A 26,028-nucleotide genomic window follows, 5' to 3' on the forward strand; every position below is an offset into this window, starting at 1 on the left:
GGTTTGTACTGAAACAATGTTTGACATGCACTTTTTGTGTAACACTTAGAGATTTTGGAACAGTTTACGGTATTTGGTTTCACACTGAAGCGATATTCTTCCCCCCTTTCAAAGATAAAAAAGGATTTTTAAAATAAAGTCTTTCTACATTGTTCAATAAACCTGCTGGATGAGCTGTGACTCCATAAAGTTTAGGAACTCATTTATTATGTTGGTAGATCAGACACTGCATTTATTCACACAGTGCATCTCTAAAACTTAGCTTTCATTAGAGCTGTGGGGAAGCCCAGTTTTTCTCCCTTCACTCCAGAAGGTGAAGCTCAAGAAGATAATTAACCATGAAACAATGAGGAGGCTTGCTGGGTAAGCACTAGTGTGAAAACAGTTACTCCTCACAAAAGAGGGGAAATTAGCTGGCTGGATAAAAAAGGAAGTGTCAGACTGGAAGACTGAAGGGACTGCCAGTGTAAGTAGATATCTCTATGCATCATTAATGCAATTTTTTTAACACTTAAACTTCACTGCTTTCTAAATTTAAATGCATTTAAATGCAATGTGTTAGGGGAGATTAATATGCCATTTTAAAATAATTTCTCTTAAACTTTCCATTTTCGTGTTTCACCAGTTTTAGTCACCCTTCCCACGTATGAAAAAAATCACTGCCTCTTAGTATTGTATTCTTGTTTACAAAGCCAATGTAAACAGAGTGTTCTAAAAAGATTCAGTTTGTGCATTGTATTTCACAAGCCCATTATTTTACATTAATGCAGATATTTTTATGAACAGAAAGTTTGTTTTGATTTTACTGTTTCACAGAGTAAAGATTTATGATGTGTGTTTCCTTTCAAAACTTCCTTCTACTTGAACAGTGCTCCCTGAAGCAGCCACATTTTTGGCAGAAATTCAGTTATATGCTATGCCAAAAGAAATAGAATAAACAAACACTGTTTAATGCAGCTGGCTAGGTAATTTACATATTACTGCACACCAAACGTGAAGACCTGAATATGGATTAGAGCTACAATGATGACCCAAATGTCTTATATGTAGGGAAAAATGAAATTCAGATCATCATTGCTAGCAATTCACATTTTATTATTTAGTGTATGTTATAGTACCTCTGACACATAAATGCATGTGCATATTTAAACATGAAGTAGAAGTATGTACTGTATTTTCTGTATATTTTACAGAAAAATGTGATAGAAATATCTCAAAAAACTGTTAAGTGGGTACATTTTTCAAAGTTTTCTTCTGCTGAGAGCAGACTACCTAAATGGTCACATCCTGGTCTTTGAAAATAGTAAAAAAAACAAACCAAAACAACAAACAAACAAACAAACAAACAAAAATCCACAACAAAAACCCCCACACAAACAAAAAAAACCAAAAAGAACACCAAAAAACCCCACAAATTCAGTGAAAACCCTCTAGACATTCCTTAAAACTTCTTTGCTATATGTAAAAATATAGTATATAGTATAGTATAGGCATCCAAATCTGCAAGCTCATATGCTTTCAAAAAACATCTGCTATTTTGGATGAGATCAACAGTGAGGTTCAACTGAGTCCATCTCCTGCAGTGGCCAGTAGTGAAAGTTTATGGAAAAGTTAAAAACCTCTCAAACACATAGGATACTATAGCAGCTGAGAAGTCACCCTGTGGGGACTTTCAGATTTGGAATTCAATAAGCATTTGTTGATGTATCTCCACGTTTTTGTCTTTATTACCTACTGAACTAATTTGTATTTTTGCCACCCACAACATCGTGTAGGAACAAGTGCCATTTTTATTATGCACTGCATGAAAATAAAAATAATTTTAAGTCTCCTGCCTGATAATTTTATTGGATACCTTGTACTTTGTGTGTTAAGAAAAAGAGTGAATAATTGTACCTTATTTATTTTCACGCATTTTTAAAATAGTTTTTGATTGTATTCCTGTCTGCTTACAGCTGATGCAGCTCCTAGAACATCCTATAATATTGAACAATGAAACTCTGATTATGCATATACTTACTGAAGATCCTGCAAATGCATTTCCATAACGACTGCAGGATTGGGGCCCTACCATCCAATATTGAAGACCCTTGTAAGATGGTGTCACTGGAAATTAAACAGATGTTGAATGCTCTCTATTAACCCTCTCCCTCTCCAGAAGGGAAAGGAGAAAAGGGAGAGAGCCTTATGGGTTGGAAAATTAAAAACAGCTTTAATAAAACAATTACCACGAAAAAACATGTAAAAATATTAATATTATTACTGCTTCTACTGCTACTAGAAATAATGAAATATATACAAAAGCAATATAGAGTTCCCCAAAAAAGGATCATGGAATTTCATGCTGTGGTGGTGAGCAGGGATGCTGCTGCAGGGAACGTGCCAAGAAGTCCCGGACTGGACTCTGCAGCAGATGGGAACCAGATTCAGGAATGCACAGATTTGCACTGGAAGCAAAAGAATGGGCAGAGTCCCTCATGGACACCAGCCATAGAAGAAAAGAGACCTGATCCCCATGATCCCTCAGCTGTAAAATGAGTATGACATGTATGGAATGGAATACTTTGTTGGTCAAATTGGGGTCACCTGTTCTGTATCCTCCTTCCCACACATGTGACCCTTTTATGCCATTTCACTTGTGGAACACAAGATATTTAGAAGTGACTAGGGATAAGTATAAACTTGGGCCTTTCTGCAGATTATTCCTACAGTTACCTTAGTAACAACTGTAAACATCAAGCGTTATCAATTCTAGAAGCAGACACTGACTGAAATAATGTAGTCAACTTTAAAAAGTGCACTTCCTTGAAGAAACTTAAGTGAAAGGAAATTTTACTGAAAGGAGAAACAGTTCTGTGTTAGATAAAACCAGGACAAATGGAAATGACTGCTGTGCAACATGCTAGAAAATAAGGTTTCTTTCACTCTCTCTAAAACCTATTTTGTCTGAGAACTCTTGAAACAAAATATTAGAAAATTAGCTTCAACTAAACTTACTTGCAGAGCTGGGGTCATTAGAGATGCAGTGCAACAAGTCATTAAATTAATTAAAAATTCACAAGTTTGTGACTTTTGTATTTCCCTTAACTCTGATTTTTTAAACAGTGCTGGCCTGAGCCATGATCTCATGTGGCACTTAAGTGCCTAAATAGCAAGTAAGTTCTTTTGAAATAAGACCTCTGTCCTTGAAAATAAAACCCTATCTTTTTATCTTGCTTTTGTAATTAGTTTTTTTTTTTTTCCATTTAAATGATGTTTGATGGTTCTTTCAGTATCTGCATGCATTGAAAACATAAGATTTCCAATTTCTGAATATCACATATTTTCCTACTAAAACTGATCATTCCTGAGAATTCATTCGAAGATTTTATGCATCTTACAGTTCTAATGAACATTTCAGCAGTAGGGAATGTGTTTTTATCAAAGTTGTGTAAAGTACTTTACCCACAATGTTTTGACCATTATTTAATTTGTAGTATGGAAAAGAGATGAATAGGTTGACAGATGGTTGGTAGAATACATGCTACCATGCTCTAAAGACCTAAATCTGTTACTGTGATGTCAATTTTTCCCATTATAAAATTATAAAGCTCATATTTCTAGATTTTATAGGATTGTTTTCTGCTGTCTGAAAACCTGAATTTTTCTAATTACTTGTTAAATATTTATTTCAAAAATCACAGCAAGTTGGTTTACTATTATTGTAGCTATCTATAATTGCAAAGAAATTTAAATTGTTAGATACCCCACCAATGAGGATCAAATGCTATTACATATGAGAGCTATGACAGTGTTTTCATGAAACTTACTACCATGGGACTGTGGATGAACAAGCCACAAGAAATTTTCTAGTAGGTTTCACTATAATGCAAGCTAAAAACTTACATGTAACCAACACCATCAGCATCAGCAGGAAACGCTGTATGTCCAGAAATTTCCGTGCACAATAAGAGGATTAAAAGAGCAAGAATGCTGAACTACTCTTTCTGCTCTAGGTGGCTCACATTATGGAGCAAAGATAAACTGCACTGGAAGAGGCTCCTCAGGAAAGTCTATTCCTAGCATTGTCCATATGGAAACTGTGCTACACATGAAGACTTTCTATCCAATTCTCCCTTTTCATTAAGAGAAAAGAACAAAGGCCATGCAAGCAATCCAGTAGAACTGGTGAGTATGTTTGCTCTCAACCTTAACAATTCAGCCTACTCCCAAATCCTCTTAGATACCAGAGAAAGTTAGGAGTATGTACCTCTACTTTCTGTCCTTTCCAAAGGGAGAGCTCAGAGAGCTCAGAGATTGTGAAATAGTGAAATCTCTGGAGTCTGGGTTAACCATTAGCCTCTTCTTGCCTAGTTCAACTGACAACTAAAGAGCCCATCACGTGATTAAAATTAGAGTAACAGCTCAAAGTCTGACTTGGTGGCAGTGAGCTCAGATGACTACCTCTGAGGGTTTGCTCTCTCAGAAGACTGGAATTTGTTCCCATTTGGCTGAGGTTATGAGTTTGAATACACACCTTGGGCTTCCTACCATTTTACAAAGCATGGCAAAATATTACAACATCTGCCAAAGCAAGAGAAACGGTTGAATAATTTATCAGATTGCAACATTCCATGGAGTATTTAATCTGTGGATTGTTACCCTATGCTGTTAGTTAGTTGTGACAGAAAGTTTTGCAGTATCTGAGGATGAAGAAGAGTCATCTGCAGAAATGTCTTACTTTTTCTTTCTATTTACTCTAAAAGCTTACCACTGCAAGTGACCACTCAGGAGGTTTTCTCAAGAATATGAGAGACCATATGCCTGAATTTTTGTTTATATTTGACTAAACTCCATTGGCTCTGCATTTTTTTTTACCAAAATTTGTTCAATAAGAAGGATTTTACCAGCTTTGGTTTTGCCAGATCATCCAGACTCTGCATACTGCTGTGATGGCTGCTATCATAACTATGGCTGGTTCTCAATAAAATTATGAGAAACAGAGAATTTCTTGCAAGAATGTGGGCATATCACCTACCTTCAATTAAAGCCAAAGGAAAATCTAGACTGATGTTCACCATTTATGTAACTTCATTTTAGGTCATAGAGCTACTTATTCCATCACAAACCAGGCATGCAATGCAACCCAGAAGCTCAAAAACATGCACCTCAGGTATGAGGATGGTGCATCACACTGTAAACTCTACAATCAAATATCCATTCACTTAAAAAACATATTTTAAGGAAGCACCAAAGTGAGCAGTCTTCAGTGTTGAAATACAAGAAAAACAAGATGACTGTCAGAAACAAATACAAGCAATCAAGATCGTACTGTCATACACTATATGAAGAAGGCCAATATCAAAACAAAAATAACTTGTGATAGATACTGAAAAAAAACAAGTTGTAAATATTCAAACATAAGTAAATTACTTTGTGAGGCCTATATCATGTAATAGGTGTTCAGCACTTTACAACATGTAGTGTATCCTCCTCAGCCAATGAAGTTAATCATCACTCAGTTCTTTGCACTAGTACCAGGCACTTCTGATGAACTTTTTAAATTTTATGCAAAATTTGTAGCTAGATCCCACCTCACAAAATAATGGCTTGTGATAAAATAAGAATCTTTTAGAAATCAAGTTTTTGTTCAGTGAAGCTATCTAACAAATAGCTGAACAGTGACAAACTATTTTTTTTTTTGATTTTGTGTGTGTGTTTTTTGCCTTGTTTTGTGATTTAAGCTTAGAACAAATGGTATTCCATAGCTTGAAAAAATATTGCACCAGTGAAATAAACATAGAGAAGTGAAGGGGAGACACCATGCCTAGCATTATTAAAAACTTTTCTTCACCAGATAGCATCTCAGAAACAGATAAATAGAAAAAAAAAATAAAGATATCAGATCAGAAGCAATATAGTACTTTTAAACAATTTGTTTTTCAAAGTGCATTATAAAGAATGAAATGAAGAGGAAGTTGGAAGAAAGTCCCAAACAGAGCTTTAAAAAGGCTCTTTACATCCTAAGAAACAAGCTCGTGGAAAAGACAGACGTGCCCTTTTTTTTTTTAAAGTGAGCTGTCTCACCATTGCAGGTTTTCCCAAGTCCTTACAACTCTAATTAAAATGTGGTAATTGGTTATGTTACCTCAATTACCATGATGCATGGACATTGATGCAAAGCGACACCAATTGAATCCCTTGGGTGTTATACCCCAAGGCCATCCCATTTATTGTGGCCTTATTATTTTCAATTATGTGGCTGGATGTACAGCATACTTTCAAGCCAATAGAGATGGGGGCTTTACTGGTCAGAAAGTGTAGTGTACACACAGGATGACTCAGGAGAAGAAGAGAAATAAGAATTTATTTTTTTTCATGAAGCACAGTAGTGAACGTAGTGATCAGATTTCAGACATTTTCAGAGCAATGTGAGAATTATAGCACCTTAACTCAAATCTCCTTAACTCAAAAATCTCCATTTTAGAAGCATGATTAATATTGTCCCTCCAATAATTAGCCCTGTCTGTTGCATAAGAAAAGAGATTGTATGCTCCATAAAAAAAGATAAGTTTCTTATTCAATGAATGAACAGTCTGGATACAAAGTAGTTTCTCCAGCTACCAAAAAGGCAAGAATATTGAATTGAGACTTTAGAAGTGAAATCCATTAGAAACTGCAGTTCTGCCTCTCTCCCAGCCACAACATTACAACAGTCTCATATACTCCAATTGGTAAAACAGTCCCAGAAAAGTGAATTTCCATGGTCACCTCATTGCAGCTTTCTATGCAGAGACATATCTGAACTGGACAGGACATCCCCAAACTGTGAACATCTGTAGCGGCTGGAATCATCCACTGGGGTTCAACACATAATTTACATTATGTGTATCACTGGCTGAGCAAAAGATCAAAACCAATTGCATAGAACAACTTATGTATTCCCACTTTGACTTAACTGTTGCAAACTTGTGGGCATGACCATGACTGAGTCTGTCTCAAATATTTTTTTTAACTATTCCGTCTTTCAAGTAGACTAGACCCTCTAAAGGAAAACGCACAGTGAGTTAAAGCTTCTCCAGCTGTTGAGCAGGAATTTTAGATGGCAATTTTGGGTTTAGCTGACTAAAGATTGTTGCTATTGCTGTTGCAATTGCCAGACACACTCCTTTACTTTCAAGATAATTGCTAGCAGGGTCTTGTTAGGCAAACTATAAGGCATCTGTGTAATTTTGAAGCTAAAATTTAGGCGACATATAACATTATATCAGCAAACTGTAGAATGATAAATCTGGGGGAAAAAATTTACCAAAAAACAAAACAAAACAAAAACCACAAAAAACAAAACCAAAACAAACAAAACAACAGATGGGGAAATAAAAACCTCTTTTGCTAAAACAGATTAGGACTGCTTCCAGTAAGAGGCAAGTGTCCTACTGTTTTTTAAATGTAATCTTTGTGGGTTGTATGCGTTCATGTATTTCATTGTATGAGTACTTCATTCATTATAGCTTGATTAACCTACTGAATCTATCCATATTTCATCCTTCTGGAGTGATTCTTACTGATAATCTCACATTGTAGACATAACTTTTGGTTTATGAGAAGGACATCTCTTGTACTACATGTTAATGTCTTCTTATTATCTATAAATTTATGGTGCCTGCTATTGCCAAATTTGAGCAAAATTAAACATTGCTGAAAACAAACAATTCAAACAAAACCTAAAAGCCTTTTGTGGTTGGTTAATTCCAGCATACCTTTGGAATGCTATAAATGGCCCAGATAAGTGACTGAATGTAAAAAAGGGCAGAAACATGACAAAGGAAGATCCCAGCACACAAATTAGGAAGACAGTAGAGGATGCAAGTGACTCTTTTCTCTTATATGAGGCAACATAATCATTTGGGCTATCTTATTTACTGTCAGCAAGTCAGATACCATGAATGAGTCAGATGCCATCAGGATATTTGTTTTCATAAATTACAGTATTTTGTGGATAACCACAAATAAAGACTTGTTACCAAGGGATACTGTTTTGTGCCAAGACTGGCACACCATCAAATACATGGAGATAGAGAAGCTGAAGAAACAGTTCTGGTATCTAACCAAGAAATGACTACACAGGAACTAAGTGAAAAGGAAGGTTAGAACATGCCAGCTCAGCCCAGGGAAGACAAAGAAACCTGAATCCTGCAGTGTCTGGGGCATCTTTAAATGTTGAGAATACAAATAGTTTCATCAACATAAGAAACCTGTAAATACCGACATACTTCAAAGAATCATATTATTATAAATAAACCTAGGATGAGAGGTCCCAAAACAAAACACTCCCCAGTGAAAATTTGATGAGGATCACGATAGCTCTAAAATGGTTGCCACTTCTCAGCAGAAGGAATGATAACACCCTCTGCCCAGTGAAAGTCAACTCAGCCCAGTAAATAACTCCAGACTAGCCCAGGCAAAGTGGCAAAGTGGGAACAAAGCAGCATGTGCCTTGTGCAGTCCCAAGCATCCAGCTATCAAGCAAAGTGCTATACTGAGACCCTCATCGTGCCTCAACTCCTGATCGACTGCGATTCCCAACAGAAACACAACTTACTTTGCTCCTGCTGCAACAGCAGTACCAAGCTCTAATTAACTCATAACAATTTATTTAGAGTGACTGCAGGTATTATAAAAAGAGCAAACTGCTTCCATATGGCAACTGCCCGCATACAAAAGGAGAGAATATGCTTTCACTACAGTAACTTGGACCTCCATTCAGCTCTCCTTGAGCTCTCTCACAAATACAACTTGTTTCTGTTCCAAATTAAATAGAAGTTATATTTACTACAACAAAATGATAAGTTTTGAAGACAAAAAAAGGCAGTTCATCATCTTTCTGGTACTTTACCATTTAGAGAAACACAGAAGAAACCCATTCCAGTCTCTCTTGTGCAGTTATAGACCCAACAGATAAACAGCCTATAGCAACTAAAGTTTGGGATTCTGAGAACTACTTTTCAATTTGGCTGTTGTCTAATACTGCATACATCTGTTTTTGAAGCTTCAAAATTCAACTGTTTTTCCTACTGCTGTCATCTCATTAAACATTTTGTGTTGCACCACCTAACTGTCAACTACAGCTTTTTATACATTAGTAATACGACTAAAAATATTACCAAGATGGAACTATAACAAAAATATAACCATTTCTCAAGAGAATTAAAAAGCTTTACTATAATATTTTCTTTCTTAGTTTATCAATCTGTTCTATTCCTCAGTCTCACGTTTATCTTCTAACACATTCACTTGTCCAGCCTATTTCACTGCTGACGTGTGTTCTCATTTCTTGCTCTCCTAGATTCAACACCATCAAAACTCAAGAATGTTGTCTCTTTGCCACTGTTAAGATGGCATTGTCTTCTTTTATTTCTTCACTTTCCTCTCATTTAAATGTGAATGTATTGTTTAATACTCTTACCTCCATTTTCTATTCAGCTTCATTTTGGACCATCACTAATTCTTTCCTTACTTTAATTGCACTGAAATTTTTCTGATGTTTTCTTATGATCTCTATTTTACCAAGTTCTGTTTTACTTTTGACTCCACTTGATCAGGTTCTCAACAAACTATTTTTTTTTTATTTTTCTGCTCTCTAGATTAGTTTTCTACCTTGACTCTCTTTTTGGGCTAATTGTTCTTCCTTAATCTTCTGCTTTTTACTAGACTCAAATAAGCCTTTTTCCTTATTTGATTCCCTTTTCCCTTTTTAGATTACAACATATATTCAGATACCTGCAGTTCTCATCTCTGGACTGAGGGCTCAAGTAAGCTCCTTTGCATCTAACCCCACTCTTCTGCCTGTCTTCTGAATACCTCATTCTTAGTGTCCATTAACATGAACTAAGTACAGACAAAATGGAATTCTTGCCCTGTCCTCTCCAGATCTCCTCTTTTCCTCATGCTCTGCCAGTGTGACTGTTTTCCCCTCTGGTAATCTGCACCAGCTGTGACATCCACAGCTCTCACTAGCTCTGTGGAAGGAATCTTAGCATCATCAATATTTGGCCTTTTTCTACTGGTTGCATAGTGAAAACTCTTAGCTGATCTCCTTGATGGTTTCCAGTAGCATTCCTCTTCAGTAGATACTTCCCCCTCTATGCATAGATGTATAAGGAAAGGCTGAAATATAATATTTCATTTTCTCTATACCCTTGTACAATCACATGCAGCTTAATAATTTTTACACTTCTTCCAAACAGATCAAATTTTTGAGAGCTTAACCGACTCTCCTCAGTTATCTGCACTTCTTACTAAGTTGTCAGTTGACTATTCCTGTGCTTATAAAACCAACATTGACACTTCATCTGCTTTTCAGTGATATTTTCCTTCCGTGGTGCCTCATACAGAGACATGCCCCTTTTGACTTGTCCTGAAAGTCTATTCAAACCTTGTTGCTTCCTCAAGTCCCATTTCTATCTCAATACCTAAAGTAGAGGCCAATAAACCAAACAGACAGTGAAGCACTCCTACTTTATAAAATGTAATAAAGGTATGGAGGCAATAGATTATTGTTACCTTCAACAGTTCACTCGTCCAATGCATCCTCCTCACTAACTCAACATTTCTTGACCTGTTCAGGCTAATAGTTTTTTCACTCAGGAGCTGCTAGTGTTCTGAACAATGTATTGTATATCATCATGCTACATTGCCATAACTGAGCAAGAGAATTACCGCTTCTGCTATTTTTGTAAAGGAACTTTAACAAAAAGAAGTCAAAAGTGGTATTTCACTTAGTCAGATAATTGTTAGGAAGCATGTAAGTGTCAAGTATTTTTTCCTTTTATTTGTATGATATAAACCTAAAAAATTATGTAAGCTAAATATATGACACTTGTTCTCAAATACCATCAAGGCTCTTCAGTACACGCACTACACAGGGTTATCACTGCTGTCAATGTTGCTGCAGTATTCAGACTTCAGCATTATGAGAGTAGCACAAAACATGCTGAGCCAATTCATCCGTTACAGTCAATGGTGTTACAGTAGGGATTATTTTGTTCCCCCTATGGTTTATTGTTTAAATGTAGATACTGCTTTATAATATAGTTTTATGCTGTAGAAAACCTGTCTAATTTATGCCACTTAATGGATGGTTTAAGCAGAGTGTTATTTTGCCTCTCAGGAATAATTTCCCTGAGATAAAAGCAAATTAATGCATTTTACTTATATTCATGTAACACAGAATTGTATCTTAATCACATACCCATGGCATTCTATATGAAATACACATCTACTGCTGGGATGCTAATTAAAACCAGTCTTACTTACTCCAAAATTATTTTTCTGAAAAATATTTACAATCAGTGAAGTATGTCTCTGGGCCCAGTTCTGCTAGGTTCTGAGCAACTTGGCAACAGGAGAAGATTGTTTTCATTACTTGATGGGATTAGATGCCATGCGACTAAATATCCACCAAACAGAACGTGTATATTGTGAGTTTATCTTATTAATCAGTTTTGTCCATAGAATATGATGCTTTGTGAAAAACTAAAGCTTCACTTCTTGGCAGTAAAGACTAGAAACAACATCTTCAGTCAGAACACTCTGAGATTAATGTGTTTGTCTTGCACTGAAAAAGTATCTCTTATGAAGAATGAAGCCACATGAAATCTTTTTGAAGCAAGCATCACTCACCGAATCTTTTTCTAATCTCTTCTGTAGCCGTGTTTGCCACTGGACAGCTTGCATGACAATGGCTTCCCACCTTCTCTCAAGGTTTACGATTATCAGCTGCATGGACTGGTGATCTGCATTCAGGTTGCAGGTCTCCTGGTCATCTAGGAGGTGCTGGCATAATCGCAGCACAGAGGCTACCCCCCGACGTCTCTGTTTGATCTCACAGCAGAGAGACTGCAGGACAGACAAACAACAGATGTCAGTGTGGAATGCAAATGAAAGCATTAACTATTATCTGATATTTAATGGTGCCCAATTTCTGTCTTAAAATAGCTTTTTCAGCTCTTCGGTAAATTCTCATACTTACTATCAAAGCTTAATGTTTTATTTTCAGATGAACACAGCCTTAATAACACAGAAGGAATAAAACTACTTTCAGTCTTCTTCAAACAAATGCCATACATAGCTAACTGTCTCAATAATACTGAAAGGTTTATGGTGTAGACCGGTTTATTCTTCTTCTTTTTTTTTTTTTCATTCAACTGGGACACATCTGAAACAAGTTACCATGACAGTAATCAGCTTCAGAAATTCTTCAGGACAAAATGGGGGAAAAAAATTAGTCATGCAGTGAGAATATACATATTTTTAGAAAAAACAATAGAAATTATGGGTCATATGTATCCTGTCAGAGGAGAAACCTTGAGGAAGGATAAAACTCAGTATAAAATTACTTACAGATGTTTTTTGTTATCATAAAATATTTCCAGAGTAGTTCCATGTTCAAGTAAATGTAGGTATAAAGTGATAACTGTATCCTTCTCTAAGAAGAGTAATTCACCGCATTTATTTCATCATACTGATTCCAGTGCTACCAAGAAGGCAGTCTGACATGAACTGCATGATGGGAGCAATTGGTAAGCCCTAATGTTGCTGAATATCAATGGGAACCAGCATATGTTAGTTCTATGCCAGAAACCCAAGCAACTACACAGAGAATCTCACTGAAGAGCAGTATAAATAATAGGATGCATTCATCTTATGTGCCAAAGCTAAAGAGAGATCTACCACCCAGAAGCAGTAAATGACATGCGGTTCTTTCAAGCATGGTTTTATCCACAATCATGCTCTACCATCATTCAACATCAAATCAGGATTTTATTAACTCATCATGTGTTTTAACAATAATACCTATGAAGCTGGGGTGCAGAAGGTAGAAATGCATCTGAGGACAACTGCTTCACCCCAGCTTCTGAGACACTACAATGTTACAGCATTGCATCATTTAAGTGTTGAACTATTGTCAATAGGCCTGTGCTACTCCTGAATTTAACACGACTGTGTTCCACACGTGGGAGCTTTCCAGATAATTTAAATTGTAACTTGCCAACATCTGTTTCCCTCTGTGGGATGCCACAGATGAAAGTGCATGACCCCATGAGAAAATCTGAACTATCATCTTTTTTGAAGACAGGGTATTTGCCTTTAAGTTTCCAGTTAAATGTAATAATCAATCAACAACAACAAAAAAATACTGTGTCTCTCGAAGCTGTTCACAAGCATTAACTGATAAAAAATCAGGACCTGCTCTCCTGAATTTTATTAGCAAAACAATAACGTTCTATAGAAAGTGAATTCAAGTTCCAGATTTTCATATAACTTTTTATTTTAAAATTGGAATTTATACTCAGAAATGTTGTACCTCAAAGGAGTATTTTGCTGCTGGAAGTCTGTGCTTGATCAATAACACTACGCTGAAAGTCTGAAGCAAAACATTGGTATACATATCTAAAAAAATATATCTTTTCTTTGCCTACGGATAGCGTGCAAGCTTTTTTTTTATTCAAAGCCTTCAAGAGAAATGATGATTAAACCCACAAACATAGCTGAATTACTAATCTACTTTCTCTGGCACAATTGGGCCATTCTAACAGTTAACAGATTGCTTATTAATCAACAAGGGTAAACAAGACAAAGCAATCTCATTTAAAGTGGAAGTTTTAATGCCTAAAAGTATTTGTGTTCAAAATGTTAATCCCGATAAGGCTTCATTAGAAGACGTCTTAAAATGATTAAGTACATTTCATTGTAAAGTACACTGAGTAGTATATCAGCAGGTGGACATTTCATACAGATGTTCCACTTATTGATATAATGCATTCTATAGCTATTTAAATTACCCTAACTCTGTAATAGCTAGAATTCTATTACTTCTATAATGAGAGAACCCTGTACCTTTAATATTTCTGAATTTTAAATAAGGTGAATGACAAATTCCCAAACCACTATTTATGGCAAAATATGACCAGGAATTTTATTATTCAATTTATACCAGAGCTGCATTTTCACTTACATTTCCTGAACTTGCCTTTATTTATTTTCCTAGAGTTCATTACTAGTTTCCTACACAGTTCTTGATGTAACCACCATGTCTGGCACACTTTCTTTCTGATGCTGTTCCTTAGCCTAATGTCACACCAGAAAAAACACAAACCAAACCAAGCCAAACAATCTACCTAAAGACAAAGTCACATTTTTGTTTTGTTTTGTTTTGATATTGTATAACAGTTAACAATTCATTTTTATGGAAGTGATGGTAAGTTACATATCGATGGCAGTCAAATCTATCTATTAATAGATCTGCATTAACTTAACAGAAAACAATACAGCTCAGAATCTGGCCCCATAACATTAACTTACCTTGATCTATCTGATTGTGTCATCCCTTATAAATATTTTTCATTTTTGAAACAATAACATATAATAAGATGAGATATGGAATATTTCATTCATAAGCCATTATATGGGAGTTTAAGTGAGGCCTTTACATTGTGTTACCTGAAAGCAGAGCTACAGGATCCAAGTGATTTCTAATTTACATCAGTTTTACACCAGCATAATAATAGTAGCTTTACTGAAGCTATTTCTGATTTACATGGCTGTGACAGTACAATTAGGCCTATGGCACTTTTGTTTCAATTTTATTACATGATATTATGGTTAATATTAAACAGAATAAGAACGAAGTGCTTGTATCTAATATGCTGAAAGAGTTGGCTATAGCAACAGTACTTTAAAAGCCAGAGAACTTAATCATGTAAAGACATCTTTAAACCCTATATAACAGTACTAGCAATAATGAATCTAAACCGTATTAGGATCTGGTATACAGTGTCCTAAAGGGACACAATAATTGCCTGTATCCTATGACATGATGTCTCAGAGCGTTTTATATCCATCCACGTTCTGCTATTGTTAAAATGCTGTGCTTCTATAAAAACCTGTCAATATGGCTATTGTACATGCAAAGTATGCTTCCAGGACTATGCTTACTTTCATTATTTTCAAGGTACAGTCTACGTTGTGAATTAACAGCTATAATTCATGATTAAAAAAAAAAAAAATAAAAAGGAAAAGAAATATTATTAGGATCTCTACGGAGGCTTGGGGTTGATGGTCTACAGCTGCTACAGCAAGCTACTGGGTACTTTATTGGTCATAAAATGAGGAAATGATCTAACAGTAGGCTGAGGAGCATCACTTAGGCTCACTGAGGCTCCTGTGTGTGCAGAAGATTTGCTGAAGTATAGATTAAGAGACCAGGTACTTTGGATTGTGGCTCCTCATACTATCATGTGTCAGTTGAGCTGTGGTAACTGTAAATACAGTCCAAACCTTTGCAAATGTGGGAGAAACACATTCACTTAATTCATTCGCAGCAAGACTTAAATGAATGTGTTTGGCTTTTTTGCTGCAGGCTAAGAGTATACACAGCAAGTGCAGCTGCCATGTATGAACTTGACTTTGTGCCTGAGTCCTTTGCTTTGCAACAGATACCATGATAACATTGAGGTGTTATTCATTTTTATGTTACTACGAGCCATGCTTTCTCATACTGAGGATTCCTGTCTGTGCTGTTAGAATCTTGGAAGATTTTTCTTCCCTGTGCCTACTCCTCTTTTCAGTGCTTTGAAGTTATCATCTGCATAGCTAAAAAGGGCTAGCTGAAACTACTTTCACAGCTTGTTAATACCGTGCCTTAAATCATCTGGAAAAGCCCCTGCTGAGTCAAATGACATCAAACACTGTCTCCAAGCCATGGGCTGATGGCACTGTCTATGGGGATGCAAGTAGCCATGATCTGAAGAGAAAGTGCTCTGCATAGCTGCGTGACTCCTAAGTGAATGGTATATGACCAGAAACACGTGTGTGGCTTTAGGCAGAGCCAAAGCATATGGAGGCACAGAAAGGTAGGAAGTTGAGGAAATTAGAGACCACTCAAGCCCCAGTCCCCCTCCATCCCTCAGCCTCCATGCAGTGTATCGGTGCCTGAGCTGTGCTACATCGCCAGCTCTGCACAGCTGAAGGACATGGATGCGAATTTGGCTTTCTCACACAACATGGTAGATGAGTTGGCCACTGAAGCACTGTTACGTCAAAGTTCTTGAGCAGGTGCTTAATATTAACCATCTAAAAGTAACAAGGTTCTTGTGAATTCAGTGGGACTACTTGTGCTTAAAATAGTTTAACATTCAGTTTAAGATCAGTTTAGTTCACTTAAATCCACATAATCCACATATAATCACCATATAAAATGTTGTTGAGGTATGAGTTTTGTAGCATCATTTATCACATATTGTTTTGGGAATTCATTTTTCATGGGATCTGAAGTTCTTTCAACTGTTTCCATCTTTCTTACTTTCACTCTACAATTAGGAATACTAAAGGTTCATTTAGAGATACCCAGAACTTTGAAAATAGTTGGAAGATGACAAATGATAACTTCGATAGATAGATTTTCTTTGTGCTTTCAGGTTCAGAAGAAATGCCAAAGTGTACTGAGAAAAACACTATTTCCAGGTTTATATTATGTTTGTGTATGGGAAATACTGTGTGCTTTTAAGAAAACAGAAGAAGCATGACTGCAGATAAATCTGGAACTGCCAGATCTAAGAGGAAGATTCTGTGTCTGTTAAAGGCTCTCTCTTTCTCCTCGTTACAGAATGTGGGTATGAGAGAGAGGGAATGGTACCTGTCCAATTGTCTCAGTTGTTGCTTGATGGAAGAAGAAATGAAGATTGAATTGGTGCTATTTAGTATAACAATCACGTGCAGAAATTAAGGCAAAATCTGAGAATGGAAGCTACTCTTTTGAGTACAACAATCAAGCTACAACTCTTAAAAAAGGTAATTAGCCTTTTTATGTCTGAGTTTTGGCCAGTGCAGCACTTCAGTTTTCAAAAGTGCTAATGTAAAACTTTAAAGTATCATGGCTAACAGCATTAATATATCAATAAAGGGAAAACAGGAAACAATCTGCTTGCAAATGTTGGATAAAATGTAGTTTTCAGTTTTTTCTGTGAAATAGCAATTGCTGTTGGAACTTCTCTTGTTAGGGTGATGCATCCCTGCATTTCAAATTCTATTCTTACATGGCACAGGATGAAAATAAGAATTTCTGGTTCTGAATGGAAAACAAAACCAATAATTTCTCAAAAAAATATTAGTAAGAAAGTAATTTCTCAAAATAAATTTCTCAAAATAAAAAAAAAAAGCTAAATGAGAAAGATAAGAAATGAATGATGACTTGTCATCTTTTAGAACAATACTGCCAAATGTGTCTGCTTTTGCTGATTGCAAGGTTAAAAGAAAATGTCACCTAATATGGGAACTCTACTCAGTTGCATACTGTGGGACTTAATCTATACTGAAGCTAAATATTCTATAAGTACGCAGTGAAGTGCAAAAAACAGCAATTGAAAAATGACATGATTAAATGGCACAACATGCAATCATTTGCTCTCAATTATATCAATGTATCTTCTTCATTTCAAGGAGTCAGGCAGAAATATTGTTTTTTAAATGCCTCTATTAAATTGGGCACCAATAATAAAATAGATGAGAGTCCTAATAAGCTCATTTACGTAACATACATCACACACCACAGAACTATTCTCTCCAAACGGGTTTGTTCATAGATTTGTCTCCTGGTTGTCACTAGTCTTGGCTATATTAAAAGATTTTAAAGGCACAAGGCTTGCAGACCATTCAATGGAAAACCTTTGTACTTAACCCTTGAGAGATCTTTAATGCTAATTATGGAAAAAGTATTGATATAATATCTTTGCTGTCACATTTTATTACGATGACGGTCACAACAGAATCTGGAACTGACATTTTAGAAATATCATCTAATTGCAAGTCAGAAATACAGAATGACAGTTTAAAGTAGAATACGACTTCTTTCAAAACAGTGAACTGTTTCTCTTTATTTAAAAGCTCTACTTTTAATAGCATTACAAGCACCAAATTGCTACACTGATCATATGTCTCTGTAACTCACTGCTCAGCAAAGCATTACGATATCTCTCCTACAAGTCTGAGCCCAGTTCACTATATTGCTTGTGGAATGTGTCAGTCTCTGTACATATTAAAAATGGCAATGAACTAATATGAAAAAATACTTCATTTTTGCATTGAATTCAATAACCTACATAGGCACTTACATCCTACTTATGATCAAGTGCGTATATTAATTAATTCATTCATTTCACTAGCATTAAAAAAATTACATTGGAATTTGTGTTTATTTGCAATCAATAATGCAAATAAATTTATTAATTAGTAAATACACTTATTTTTTAAAAAAATATTTTATATAGCATTCTAAGAGTACTCATTTTCTTTCCCATTTTTCTCTAGAGGTACACTATATGCATTAAAAGCAGTAACAATCCAGAATAGATGCTTCTGGGCTCATTCCATAAAAGCTGCTATTATATCTGTACAATGTTCTTTAATTTCTTTGTTCTATTCCTTTTACTTGTTTAAGTACTTCAAAATATTTGTTTGTAAGAATATAGTTCAATGGTCTGTTATTTAGCTCATATTCCCATGTAACTAGTAATATGCAATATACTTTTCTTCATAAATTAAAAACACTATTAAAATTCCAGACATATAAAACAATATGAAGATTAAGTTACTATAAAAGAAACTATAATAGCTTACAGATTGCTTGTATCATTACTAAAGCGCTGGTATCTATTACGGTGTCTCCCTGGAATAAAGAATGCACTTTTGGCAATAATCTGTTAAAAAAGTGCCCATTATTGTTAAGACGCTCCTATCTTAGCTCTAAACTAGTGTGCAATTACAGGAAGGTAACTTTTAAAAACCAAAGAAAACCAGTGTTGGATCTAAATGCATCTTCCCTACTGAAATACAACACAGTTTTCCAAGCCTTGTTTTTCTCTTGTTTCATATAGGGGATTGATTAGATTCATTTTCACGCTGAAATATTTTAGAGCTATTTACTGCAAAGTTGGAGTTAACTTGGTTCCAGGGGATAAGTCAAGTCATTCAGACAGAGGAGCCAAATGTCATGGCAGGAGAATCCATTTTTCTAGTCTGCCACTGTCTGTGTTAATAGATGCTTTCAGTTTGTGCCCTCTATTCATTCAATTTGAGTTCTCTTTCCAGCAAAAAGATCCAAAAGAGAAATATTGAAAGACATGGCACAATTTGCTAGGGTTTCTTTTTGCCTCCTAAAAATGCTAAAATAAAAGTATGGAAAGCATCAGACAGGTAGCATAAATGTCAGCGCTATGTTTTGCTTTTGCAAATAATCCTGAACTACACTACCTCAAAATTCATTTCCCTGTAGCGGACATTAAAAACGTAAAATTTTTTTCTAGATCACCACACTGGGCAGAGTTTCAAATGAATGAATCAAATGAATCAAATGAATCAAGAGATTTGATGACTTAAGGCGCAGGTGGAAACTTTACAAAATCAAGCGAGGCATAAGTTAGATTCAATTTTACTACCTGTTGTTGGAATTCACTTAGAATTGCAGCTTAAAATAAATCAAGATGTTTCTCAACATACCTTGCACATGAGATGCCAAGAAACCCCCTCCAACTGCCTAGAAATGCTAGGTATCAGAATTTCAGTCATCTTTAATGAACAATTAAAACTATTAAAACTTTGTATCCTGCCTCAGAGATATGTAAGAGGCTTTAAAGGAAAAACTTCCTTGCATGGATGTACATCAATACCTGTAACCCTCAGGCTGAAGTTCAGATGTTAATACTGTACTTACTCCCTTTCTTAATCTTGTTCCCTCACAGATGGTAGATATGCATTTTTTGCTGTCTCTGTGCAATGGTCCTGGTATATTCTGAAATGTAGTGAGAATTTACCCTATTCTGAATTACAGGAAAAATATCCTTCAATGCATTGGTATTAGCTTTTTGTGGGAAAGCAGTGAACATAAAATAAATTACATTAATCTTTTGAAGACTTCAGGACAGGCAGGGTGATAGGAAAGGGAAAATAAACACATCTAATGAGTAAAGAAAAAGATATTTCCTTTGGCTTTTTTTTCTTGTGTCAGTGAAGCAAATTTAGCCTGGATTCAAAAATGTACAGCTTGAGCTGCTCTGGGCTAAACAGACGAAAATATATGATGATGCTTTCATGTATATCTGTATATGCACAAGGACAACAAGCAGGCTTTCTAGAAATGGTATTCCACATCTTATTTCAAAAAAGCAACACATCCTCAGAATGGGTATATCATTAAAACATAAAACCATTATTTTCATTCTTTTACCATATGTTAATCATAAACACACACTCTGACACACATTTTTTTTTTTGTTTCAGTTCAAGACAAAACTTAATAGTCCCCAAGAGAAGTTACTTGCAGCAGAATCAACCAGAGCTGGGCAGCACTGAGATGAGATAGGTTCACTTGCATCTCAAGTAGGCTCGCCTACCTCAGTATCTTGCTTGCACAAATAAGTTTTAGGCAAGTGTTTAAGTAAGTGTGTTTAATTTTAAATTAAGATTAACTTGTCCTTGTACAAGTTAGGCATACATGACTTTGACAGGCACAGTTTAGCCCCAGTGCTATGAGAAGGCTTGAATTAGAAGCGAGGACAGAAGCAGGTGATGTGGTCAGGATGAGCTGTGAATGGCAGTCAAAAAGCTAAGGGTTGTCAAAAGCCAAATGTCTGGATGAAGTGACTGTGTATGATGGTCTCAGAGGCTCAGCATTACTCATATTATCGCACTTCAACTGACGTTCTTCCATTGCCCAGACAACAGGATTGGGGGAAGAAGACTAGGTAAGATGAAAGCAAAGAAGTCACAAACAGACCTGCTTTTCTTCACTATGGCTTAGACTAGAGAATATAACGAGGTTCCTCTTGCTGTGCCAAAACACAAAAATAAGTTGTCACAGTGATAAAGGGCAAGGCGGTGCACTGTGAATGACATTGCATCATCAGCTGCTGGAGAAACACGCAGAAAATCCATTAGTTCAGAGGCTAGGCCTTCAGATTTATTCTGAGGTGAGGAAATGCTGCACCTTTCTAGCAGACCAGTAAGGGAATCATCCTGCAAAGGACAGGAATCCACATACTTTTGGAACTTTTTTTTTCCATTGACTTCATGCAGCAAGCATAATCTAAGGCACTCTGCTGTCTCTGGTAATATGTTGCCAGCCTGCAAATCCCATTCCAGACTGACATCTCATACTTGTGAGACATAATATACCTGATAAGGATTGCAATAACACTTCAGAATGTATACTGAAGACCTGTTCTTTTTATGTTCATGTTCTTATTCATACTGAATTACACGTTAGCCTGCGAGCAATTTTACTAAAATCAATGGGCTTCCTGGCAGTATAAAAGTATTTTTAGTGTGAGCAAAGGTACTAATACAGTCTATAATAATATTCCCTATTGGGACTGTGATCTATTAACTCACATGCAAAGATGAAACTTGGGAAACCTGTCCAATACTGAAACCAAAATTAGGCAATGGTCTACGAGGTCAATGACCCACCAGTCAAAGAAAAACTTTGTTACTAGAGTATAATGGCTCCAGAGAACAGTATTCAATCAATAATCCCCTAATACTGCAAAGACTGGACCTGAAAACGCAATGCTATGGCTCCAAAGAGGCAGCCATAAACAATCAAATAAATCATATAATCACAAGCAGTAGTAAAAAAGTGGACCTTAATGGACAGAGTATAGTGAATTTTTGTCAACTCTCTCATATTTCCAGTACACACCGTACTTGTTTTTCTATATGTTATGACTAACAGGTGAAATAAAGCTTAGTGGCTCACCAAAATACCAACCCTCACTGTAAATTAGTGAAAGTCAATCTTGGCTTATTTTTCGGGGAAAGATTTCTTTCTTGTTTTCCTTTGTTGACTTTTGCTTCTTCTTATATTCCTTTTCCAGGTTGATAGTGACAGAAGAGAATTATTCTGGTTTTGCAGTAAATAGAACTTCAAGGCAATAGCAGGACAATAAGCAGTTACGTTTTCCAGGCGTCATTTGGGTGGGTCAAAAGAAGGCAATTGATTACATTTTCAATGATAATGACAATAATGTGTGATGGAACAAAGAATGTTCTCTCAAAAGAAGACAAGTCAGGTATTTTCACTTTTACACATCTGAATCTTCAAGAGGCCATGACTGAGAGTGGAAATATATCTCAAAGTCTGCAGATGCCATTGATGCCAAAGGTTTGGGAAAGGAACTGTAAGTTGTTTGTCACTATGAAATTGCGAGTTTTACTTTGTAACGGCCAGTTTGGGACAGCTTTCTCTGTAAGCCAGGGTATCTTCTGTGTTAGTCAGCTTGAGTCAGACCTCAATTCTTACAAGCTTACTCATGATATGAGAATTAAATGCAGACCATCCCAGTATAGTAAGAAAGACAGGAGAAGACCATTATTGTCTCCTTCACACCAGCTCCAGTTAACAGGAGGGCACTGGTTCAGATAAGCACCCTATTGCACATTCGGGAGGGTTGAGAGAGAAGTTTGGGCTCAACTTTTCCGGAAATGAAATAAGCCTGTAGTTAGTCTGGGAGAACTTCACAGATATTAGCATTAAATCTTTCTGAGCGGGGATTGCAGTTGCCTCAATGACTTCAAGTCCCTCAAGTCTCAAAGACATTCCTTATGACTCCTTGGGTGGGATTCATCTCAGTTAATGGAGAACTTGACACCTGAGCTAGTCATTTAGAAGAAGGTATGCTGAGGTACAGTACATCTTCTCTGTAGCCAGATGTCTAAAACAGGACAGATTAATTGCATCCCAGAAGTGCTTTTTCCCCCCATGATTACTATAGAAGAAGCTCAGACAAGATCTCTGCACTGTAGGTATCTAAAGCCAGCCTGTTTTAACATACCTGTACCATATGGCTATGCTGTCTGCAGGGTAATAATCTTAGTATACCAGAAATAAGGAGACAATACATAAAAAGGAGCTAAGAAGGAAGCAAAATATTCATTAATAGCCTAAGAATAGCCACTTGGCTCTTTTCTCCTCCTTCAAAGAATTCTGTGTGTTGCTGTACCTGAGCTCTGCTGGCTCAGGCTTCTTCCTGTTGCTATAGTAACCTCCATCCCAGTCTTAGTCCAGAACCCCACTGCCACTGCTGAGTTAGGACTGCATGCAGATGCTTTATGATATTGGCTGGGAACACTGGCTAGATCTTCTGTGTCCCTTTCTTTCCCCCAGCAAAGGGAGCACTTGTGGGGCAAAATGGTTTTAGACAACTAAATAGTGTTTCTGGTAAATTTTGAGATTTTGATTAATTAAAACCCAAGTAACAATGTAAAGAATCTCAGAGAATTTGCAGTTCAAGCTTCACAGTCTAAAAAGGATGATGGAATGAAAGCTGCTACCGCAGATAGCATATGTGGTCCTAAATGGGAACTGTACATTGTATCAGCATTGCCTTCAATAGGGAGCCCTTATTGAAACACAAGCTGAACTTTCAGTAATAAGTAATTAATTCAAAATTTGAAATAAATTTGAGCATATTAAATATTCGAGTACTGTGTGTGGGTATAGTATTGAGCACTGATATTTGAGCATATTAAAATCAAATTAGAGTTATAAAACCACATATTGTCTTAGGGCCAAAATACCACATTTCTGGCAAAAAATATGTAGAGCTGTTTTACTATAAAGAGGTTGCTTCTCATTTAAGTGGTCTACAGAGGTGCTGCTTTGGGGTCATGTAAACTCAGTCTGAGTTTGCTTCAAACCATTGTAAGTGGCATCAGGCTACATTTGACTTTGGAATTCTACCTGTTTTTCATAAGATTTAATGCTGTATGCCTTCCTGTTTGTTAAAATTTAACCCAAACAAAATTTGGGTAAACATTTCTTCATCTGGGAAAAGATTTAGGGCTCTGAAATCACACTCTTTTTGAGAAATTTATTAAAATTACAACTTTCTTTTTATCATCTTGGAGGTATAAAAAGGATTAAAACTTGCTTGACTTCCTTTGGACTTTCTTTTGGAAACTGTTTTGCATACTTTTGTTACATGCACATTGAATTTCTGTAATTCTTTGATTGCCGCTCTGCCAGGAACATCATTCAAAAAATTGTAAAATATTCAAAATGCAGTAGCAAAGGCAATTCCTGGCACCTGTAGGAACAGCCAGTACTTTTCTCCAATCTCTGAATCTCCAAACCTGCTCAAAGTTAATGCTTTTTTTAAAATTTCGGTTTGGCCATAATCTTACAAGGTCCCAAACTCATTTGTGTTTTATTTGATAGAATTATGTCTAATTGAATTGTTAGTAAGATGTGCAGTGCTGACTCTTATGCAAACTTTGCAGTTAAAATGAAAAACATTGTAAGAAGCACTGTTTAACTGATTGCTTATTCATTACCGATGCAACCTATATTTCCAGCATTTTCTGGTATGAATAAGCAGGCTGATCTCTTTAATTGATACATTGACTAAAGTCAATGAGAACCACAAGCTTTCAGTACTGGTGAAAAATAGCTCTCCCATTTTTGAAGGCCCAAAATACAGATTTAGGAGACAGGTATGTTAATATACAGGGTGTTTCAAAAAGATGGATCCAGTTTGAAATAATTATATCTCTGCAACTATGAACTGCCCACAAATGAAACTCTCACCACTTGAAAGTGCGGGGCATAGAGTTTCAAATTATTACCATTAGGGGCTAGATTACCGCTAGATGTAAATTTTTGTGTAATTGTAACATGTTGCCGTTGCAAAATATATCGCTTTGAAATTGGGTCCATTTTTTTGAAACACCCTGTATATAGCACTTTGCTTATTGCTGCAAACAAAACTAGATCAGAAAACTACATGAAATGCAACATTATTTTAGCCAAAAAACACGTTTTAGCAGAGAACCTTGCTAAAATCCTGTACTGAACAGAATCCTTTATCAATCTTGCTACTGAAAGCAATAGAGGCTCTCCCAGTTCTCCATGACTGAGAAGGGATTCTGAGATGGACAGATACTTGCAAGTCTGAGCTTGTTCTTGAGTAGCTGGTTTGTGAGCCAAAGTCATAACAACCAGCTTTTTGATGGCGATGGGTCATTTTTCTGTATTGAACAGTTAAAGTCATAAGTTTTATTGCAATTGACAGAAATTATTCAGGCTCTCTTGCTGTCTTTCAGAGGGCATTTTGCAGAGAAAACAGCATGCTTTTTGAAGTCCCAGACACATAAAAGAAAATATGGCAGAACACTTCTTCTTAGAAGCCAACAAGCACACAAATTTCTGGCTAGAACTTACTGAAATGAAGTTTACTAAAACTTTAATGAAAGAATGTGAATTCTTTTTCTTATTGTTCCTCATTCTTTCCTGCCCCAAATCTCTCCTGACCCACAAAATAGCCATACATCATTAGGTTAGGAAATCAGTTGTTCCAATTATCAGTCTCATGACATTAGGTCTTTCAGCAGCTAGAATCATGTGTTTACCTGAGAATCTTGTATTAATGTAAAAAGTATGTTTCTAGTTCGTGTCCTCGTCATTTCAGGGGAAAGCTAGAGAACATGAACTCAAGGGACTCAAAAAGCAGAAGAGAAATAGAATGTTGAACAAAGAAAATAAATATGTATTTGCAATTATGAAGATCTCATGAATTTTAAGTCATTCTCTTGATTTTCTTAGTACAGATACATGAGTTTTCATGTTGCAACAGAAGAAAACAAACTAGGAGCGAGACACCCAGAGTTCCCCCTTTACAGCTGGGAAACTTGTGTTCACTCTTTCCCCCTTCTCGATAGGAGCCCGGGCCAGGTCACACTTGAAAGCTCACTTAATGCTGCTGAGGAATGGCCAGAAAGTGTCACTATAGGCTGAATCAGTGTTTGTGCCTGTCCTTTGTAACTAAACATGAAAATCTTTGAGGCAGCCAGGAGCACTGAAAGCTGGTGGAATGAGTAACAAAATGGCTTGGCAGACCGTCTGCACAGAGATCTGTGTTGCACAGAGATCACTGGGCTGAGCTAACTATATCACATAGTTTCCATAAAACCAAAAAATAGAAGACCTTACATAAGCTG

General features: G+C 36.2%; 1 protein-coding gene across 9 annotated transcripts in view; it reads right to left on the reverse strand.

Moving 5' to 3' along the window:
* The window catches only part of AKAP6 (A-kinase anchoring protein 6), a 284,148-nt gene that overhangs the window by 18,309 nt on the left and 239,811 nt on the right, over positions 1-26,028 (reverse strand). For all 9 annotated transcript variants that reach the window (XM_065064088.1, XM_065064084.1, XM_065064086.1 and 6 more), the window contains one exon: positions 11,662-11,877. In XM_065064088.1, the coding sequence (XP_064920160.1) occupies positions 11,662-11,877 (216 nt within the window). The remainder of the gene's footprint in view (positions 1-11,661; positions 11,878-26,028) is intronic.

The sequence above is a fragment of the Columba livia genome, chromosome 5 (genome assembly GCF_036013475.1).
Source record: "Columba livia isolate bColLiv1 breed racing homer chromosome 5, bColLiv1.pat.W.v2, whole genome shotgun sequence".
Classification (NCBI taxonomy): domain Eukaryota; kingdom Metazoa; phylum Chordata; class Aves; order Columbiformes; family Columbidae; genus Columba; species Columba livia.